The sequence below is a fragment of the Vitis vinifera genome, chromosome 17, assembly GCF_030704535.1.
Source record: "Vitis vinifera cultivar Pinot Noir 40024 chromosome 17, ASM3070453v1".
Classification (NCBI taxonomy): domain Eukaryota; kingdom Viridiplantae; phylum Streptophyta; class Magnoliopsida; order Vitales; family Vitaceae; genus Vitis; species Vitis vinifera.
In genome coordinates, this window is record NC_081821.1 from 12,081,979 (window position 1) to 12,089,177 (window position 7,199).

The window sequence follows — 7,199 nt, forward strand, 5'->3', positions numbered from 1 at the left end:
TTTTTCATCTTGGGTGCCATAACCCATATATTGTGGACTAAATGTCAATATTACAACTGGACAAGACCTTATAGATACCTGCAAGACAGCTTATATGAAGTAAACATTAGTTATGGTAGGTGTGTGGGGATTGGGGGAAGCATATTTCAACATTGATGGGGACCTGACCCTAAACGCAAATGACCCTTGGAGATAAAATCCTCTAGGCAGATGCCCCCATGAGCTTCAAGGTAGACAAGACTGTAGCCATGTGGGAGCTCTCTGCAATATGTGTGTGGCATGAGAGGAGTCTTGGGGGCTCCAAATCAAGAAATGGTTGTTGAACGTTGAGGCATCTTTGTCAATAATGTAGTTGCAACCAATTTTGGTCCTCAGAAGTCGCATTAAAAGAAGATTAAAGGCATGTGCTTCTCTTTTTGTCCCATCAGCTCATAATCACCACCCTAGGTCACTTGTTTCAAATGCCCAACAGGTCCCCCACCGCCGTAGACCTACGCCCAGAGGGGTACTTTCTCTCTCTCTCTCTCGGGTCAAGTGATGTATTTTTGCATCGAAACAATACCTTAGTAAAACTGCATTTCCCCACTCTGGAAAATGGAGCAGAGAACTTGACAAGTGGCCCACACTTGGTATGGACTGCTTGGCTCGATTCATTTTCATGGTATCGGATTCCATTTGTATTTTTGTCTTAGTTCTTAAAATACGAAGAGCCCCATGATGATGTGTTATAGCCTATTGTTCTTTTGCATCGAGCCCAATAACAGTTTGAAGTATTAGTTGAACTTTCCTAATCACTTGAATCACTCGATTGGTATGTTTTGAAGATCACTCTGTCTTCTATATAATTTTCTGTTTCTTTTGTCTTCTGGTACTCGGTTCATTGTAAGTTGCACCCAACAATATAAAATTGAGAGAGAGAGAGAGAGCTTTAATGTAAATCTAAATATATAGATAATTGAGTGTATCAACACTTCTGAACTTGCTTTTCTCTAAACCCAATTAGGATTTCTTCAACAGGAATCACCAAATGGTTTTGAGAGCAACATGCAGAGGTTGTAATCATGCTTAGAAGAGTCAAAAATAAGAAAAGGGCCCAGAAGAAAAGAGAGAGAGAGAGAGAGGAAAGAAAAAGGATAAAGGTAAAAAAAATGGGGGCAAAACTAAGAAAAGTAGATCCTAGAGAAAGACCATAAAATTGTGGCTTGGACTAGTGCTCTTCTTTTCCCAACCTGACCATTTCTTGCCTTGCCTAACTTCATCTTCCCGCTCATGTATTTTGCAAATTGTAGTTGAATTAGACCAAGCGAAGTACTAAGAAAAGGCCTTTCAACTGTAGTGATCAGCATCGAGAACCTTTCTTGCAGCTAAGTGCACCTGCTGACCCAGTGATGGAAGCCACCAAGGAAGATGGTCTTGCCCCCAAGCTTGATGCCCTGGCATAACTTGATGAGGCTCCTGCCCCTGATGGTGTGAAATATGCACCATTTAACATCAAGTCTCCCTCTGACCTCCAATTCCAGTTCTTCCATTGACTTTCTGGTGCATCCTCATGTTTGGTCACCTGCATTAGTACATATTATTGTAAGGAAATTTTTGAAATAGGTTTCAAAAACTTACAAAAAAAGAAAAAAAAAAGGGTAATAAATGGGGACTCACCTCTTTGCTGAATCTATCATTGGGTGCAAGAAACCTATTGCCTTGGCTGTTGATGGTTGGGTCAGCACTCCCTCCAATGGCATACATTTCCCAATGGGTGTAGTCATTGTTTACCACATGGAAGTATCCATGTCTACATCTGCAAGTGTGAAACAAATACTTCAGTACAATCAAAACCATGACTTCACCTCCATAACTGATCATGAAAGGTGTATTAAAGGGCATCTATACTCAAAACCATCCACCATTCAACCTACTTGAATATTAAAATTCCCCTACTTTTCTCTTTTTAGCTTTACCTTGGCATTCTTTGGACAAGCCCTTCTCCAAAGTGATTGAAGGCTATAGTGACTTGCATGTTCTTGTCCTGAGTGTAGGAATCACTGTGGCCCAAAAGCATGACTTTATCATGGTGAGTCATGTAATTGTTTGAGATAGTGATGGCAGTGGAGCCATGGATGGCATCAATGAGTCCATCATGGCAGTTTGAGAGTGAGCAGTGGTCCACCCAGATATGGCTCCCACCAAAGATGGACACCCCATCACCGTCTGATATCGTCCTAAACCCGTAGTGACTTGGGGAGTCTCTAACATTAGTATTCCCTCCTTGCTTGCAGTCATGGATGTTGAGTCCATGTATGATAATGTTGGTCACAAACTGTATAGTAATGCATGGTCCACCTGCAATGTGAACACTAGCTCCCCTGCCATCAATGGTCTTGAAGGAGTTCATGATCAACTCTTCCTTCAACTTAATCACCATGTCCCGAGCAAAGATGATCCACAAGGGCTCATCTTGGATGACTGCATACCGAAGAGTCCCCGGCTTAGGATTCACCACATCATCATCACTGGAGTCTGTGACCACGTAAATCTTTCCGTTCTTGCCACCTATGGCATTCTTCCCAAACCCAATTGCACAATCAGCCAGGCTCTGCCGGTTCTTCTCCCAATTGGCGTTACACCTCCAGCAGTCATCAATGGGGTTCCCACTCCCACAAGACAGATACCCCAAGTTCCTCCTTGACTCATTGATGCTCCTGCAGGCCAAAACAAAAAAATGTAGCACATTGTTAACTAACTTCATCATGTATAAAGCCAGTAATTCTGAACAACCCCCATAATAAGAAGTGGAGCCCCCTTACCTATGTACTTCTTGTATCACCAGTTCAGGGTCCTGAACCGGAGAGGAGGCAATGAGAATTGGAGACAGGAGAGAGAAGAGGAAGAAGAGGGAAAGTGAAGAGCTAGCCATTTTCCTCTTCTCTATAGAAAGTGGAGAGAAAAAGAGAGAGAGAGGAGGGGTGTTTGATATGATGGAGGGATGTATGGGGGGGATATATAAAGAGATAAAAGCGGGGCTATATTGCGTGATTTAACTAAACATGTGGGTCCAACTTGCTTACATGATTTCTGGTTTTACGGGAGGCTAATTTGGTAGTTCTGGCCGTTAAGTAAGCCATGAATGAAGGCAGATAGCAGTCAAATTTAGACACCAGGGGCCTTCTTTTTTTCCATTCTGTCAGTACTAAAGCCACCCACAACACGAACTTACCGAGGAAAGAAGCCACCAATTCCCCACTTTTGTGTTCAAAAGAGTAGTTGAAATACTAAAGAAGTGCGTATCCCTCCATGCTTGGTATCATTTCTAACCTCAAAAGAAGGTTCCTAAAATTATGGCAGAACAAGTATGCATTTTGGTAATCATGTAATATAAGTATTCAAGCAATAGGGTCCTCTGTATAATGCCTTAGAAAATGATCATAACCATGTCGACAATTCATTCGGCGAAAAGACGGACACACCTGATCTTTTTGTCAGGATTGAGAAAAACAGCCGTTCTATCTGTTTTGTTACTCTTTTCTTGGAACCCCAAGCCAGTGAAAACACAAAACGTAGCAACTACTCGTGATAAATTTGGACCTACTTCTTCAATGGTATGGAATGGTATGAAATTATATTTTATTGCTTAAGGTCGTTAATGACATGATAAATTAGAAATCCTCATGAAAGCAGCACATGCTTTTGCCCCACAAATCAAACTTCTCAGCCAAGTAGGCCCAACCCTCCCTTCTATTTTTTATTTTCTTGGAGCCCTTTTTTTCTTTGTATTAAATTTCTCCAACCGTAAACTTCGCCGGAATTTCACACCAGCAAACAAAGCTGTGATCAGCCCGCTGACATGGCAAAGCGGCGACCTCTTGAGGTGCCATTTGTCCTCAACATATACCCGACACATGGGCCGGGAGAAAGGCCATAGGATCCGTCAATTTGCTGACTTGACCATCCACCCCTCTACTGAAAGCTACGTCTCCACATGGAGCTGTGTCCGCTGCAGTGATTCTCTTTTAGACCTCTCAAACTGATCCTAACCAATGAATATGGATTCGGAGGGGATTAGAGCCGTTGATGTCGGGGTCATGGTGATGAAGCCAATGTGAAGGTCATTGTTGAGGAGTTAAGAGTAGGGATCAAAATAAAAGGCATAGCCATGTTAGTTGATTTCAGGCCATGGATCATGGCTGGTGAGTGATGGCTACTTGGCAACCTCCTCATCCACTTAACAGATGGTCCTTCCATGCCACTCTCTATGCCAATGGTTTTCCTCTTCTGCACATGCACCATCTTTTGTACCTTCACATCCATGAATCCTCAAATTTCCTCCCCATATTTTCCGTATTTGCCAAAATCCTGGCTACAAAGTCAAATTCTCTTCGTTTCCATCTCTCCCTTCTTTTGACATTTTACTTGTAACGACTAACAAGAGTTTGTCAAATTCTCTACAGATTTGTCAAATTCTCTACAGACCCCTTTGTTTGGTAATATCATACCGACATTTTTTGTAGGTATGAAACTTTAGACTTTGCGTGGAAAAGGTTAATTAGAAGGATCTCCAGACCACCCTTCATCATATACCCTTTAAATTTTTCTCTCTATGTATGTATAAAAAAACAAGAGTGACTTTGAAGGAACAACATGGAATGAAGATTTAAGAGAGGAGGGGGAGAAGGAGAGGCCCACACCCAAGCATCATTTATTGGCAAAAAATACAGTGGCTATGCATCTTTTGTCACTGGCAGACAGATGAGCCACACTCGTTATCCATTTTACATGTGGGGTTGAGTTTCAAGTTGTAGGAGGCCCCAGCGAATCTAATATTAGATTGTCGTATAATCACATAATCTAGCACTTTAATCCACTCAATGAATTGCGGCGTTAATCCTGACGTCGATACGAGCCTTTTCAGGACTGAATCACTGGGCACATTTCATGTTGAAGAGCCTCTCAGGTGCCTTAGAACCATATGAAAATGCAGTACTACTATTAAGTGTGATCAAGTTCACAACCCAGTCAAGTTTAGGATAGAGTCATGGCAATGCTGCTTATGAAAGACTTCAATTAGGCATGCCACCCTTCATTTTAAGGGTATGGTACTATGCCCTCCATTGGAAGGATCCACATTATTTTTACTGAGAAATGAGAATTCAACTATTTTATTGGAGAATTGCAGAAAGATTTTCACAAAGGTATGATCATAGAGGAGACGACCTATTTCTAAAGAGCCATAATGGGGTTTTTGGATTGTGTAGAATTCTTCAACCCCTGAATGGATTATCTCTAACACACAAAATGAGAGGCGTTGGTCCCAACTTTGTCTCATTAACTTGCTCCATATCTGCTCATGATCAAGAAAGGATATTTGAAGCCAACAAAGTCTTTGCAAGAATAATCTAAGCTAACAACCAAATGCAGACAAATCTCAAAGATTGCAGGTATGATTTAATTCATTATTTTAGTGATTGTAACAAAGCCAATAGATTGGGCTTTGGACACATGTGGATATAAAGTATAATTGCAGCCTAAAAGCATTAGGATTCATGGGGGCATGTGGGTTGATCATGCTTTTCAAAGATGAGATTAGAAAAGAAGAGGAACAACATTTCACATAAATTATTTGTAGGCATGTGCCATGGTGAGACATTAATGATTGATTTAGCCCCTTTTATCTGCTAGGCCTGAATGATCATATTAACATATCTGCAGATATGATAGTAGGAATTTGCTTTAATCAATTGTGTTGGAACAGGACACTGAGGGAAAGGTCAACACTTCACCATGATTGTAAGCAATCACCCCCTTTACTTTTTTATTTCTTCGGCTGGATGTTTCAAAGATGGCGAGTATGATTGCTATTGACTTAGAAAACAAATAAACACAATTGCTAAGATGATGGCTTAATAAGTTCAATTGCAGGCCTGATGGTGATGCTAAAAAGTGGAATTAATTGCTCCTTCGGTGTAACAGGACCACCTGTGGGCCTGCTTCAATTGCCTATATCAAAAGATTAATATATCTACCATTTTATTTTTTATTTTTTTTATATTTTTGTTGAAAAATCTATAATTTGTATATAATTTAGAGATATCAATGTTAAAATAGGGGTGCAAATATTTCTCGGCTCCCATGAATTTCATAGAATTTCAAATATGATATGAAAAGAAATTCAAACAATTTTCTATTCATGATAAATTGGAGGATGAATAAGATTACAGTTTCTACAAAACATTTCTAATATTTTTTATACCTAAATAATAAAATTTTCAAAGTATTAAAAATATTATAATTACTTCCTAAAATCACTATCAAACGGATTCTAAAATTGAATATCCCGTCACATAGACTTTTATAAATATTAATATCAGCATCCATTATTTGATTGTCCAATGTTACATATTAATATTATTATTTTTTAAATATGTGTTTAGTAGTATTTCTATTTAAAGTGTTTTTAATATAATTGTTTTCTTTAAAAATGTTTTTAAGGAATCACTTATAAATTTTTTTTAAAAAAAAAACATTATAAATGATTTTTTAATATTATAAGAGATTTTTAAAAAATTTTAAAAGTGTTTTCTAAATTTTGTCAAACAACTAATTTTTTAAAAATGAAAATACATTTTAAGTTAAAAACGTTTTTTAAAATCACTATCAAAATAACTCTTAAGAGTATATTTGACAATGATTTTATGAAGTATTTTTAACATTTTTCATACTTGTAAGATAAATATTTTTAAGTGTTAAAAATATTAGAAACACCTTCCAAAATCACTGTCAAATATACATTTAGAGTGCATTTAAGAGTAATTTTAGAAAACGTTTCTAGCATTTTTAATATTTAAATGACAACAAAATTTTAAGTGTTAAAAAGATTAAAAACATTTTCTAAAATCATTATGAAACGGACTCTTAATTTAAATTTTTAAATAAAATTTTATTTCCAAAAATAATTATGAACTGTTTTTCTCGAAAATTGTTTTATAACAATTAGTTTCAAAAATCCAACATGCATTAATGCATGAGGAGTGTATGTGCCCACCATGAGTGCATTGACCGTCCATTTGTTCATAGGCTTGCCCATGACTAATAATTGCCGAGGAACCATGGTCAATTTAATCTTCAGACTGGATGAGGCCCGACTTTGGGCATGCTCAAGATGGCCAGGCCCATTGGGTTTAACTTCTCATCCAAAGCTTTCCAGTGCC

At 38.3% G+C, this 7,199-nt stretch overlaps 1 protein-coding gene across 1 annotated transcript; it reads right to left on the reverse strand.

The window, feature by feature from the left end:
• Positions 1–927: 927 nt before the first annotated feature.
• LOC100243265 (probable pectate lyase 5) lies at positions 928–3,148 on the reverse strand. Its single transcript, XM_010664760.3, has 4 exons — positions 2,802–3,148; positions 1,956–2,696; positions 1,657–1,795; positions 928–1,561 (listed from the first exon to the last, which is right to left on the reverse strand). Exons 1-4 carry the CDS (start codon positions 2,909–2,911, stop codon positions 1,340–1,342), a joined length of 1,212 nt encoding a protein of 403 aa, XP_010663062.1. The 5' UTR covers positions 2,912–3,148; the 3' UTR covers positions 928–1,339.
• Between the last annotated feature and the right edge of the window lie 4,051 nt (positions 3,149–7,199).

Excerpts from the sequence above, each read along its gene's own strand:
- LOC100243265 (XM_010664760.3), bottom strand. The coding sequence starts at position 2,911 with ATGGCTAGCTCTTCACTTTCCCTCTTCTTCCTCTTCTCTCTCCTGTCT. Across the intron at positions 2,697-2,801 it reads GTGATACAAGAAGTACATAG|GAGCATCAATGAGTCAAGGA; the intron begins GTAAGGGGGCTC and ends TTTGGCCTGCAG. Across the intron at positions 1,796-1,955 it reads CTTGTCCAAAGAATGCCAAG|ATGTAGACATGGATACTTCC; the intron begins GTAAAGCTAAAA and ends TCACACTTGCAG.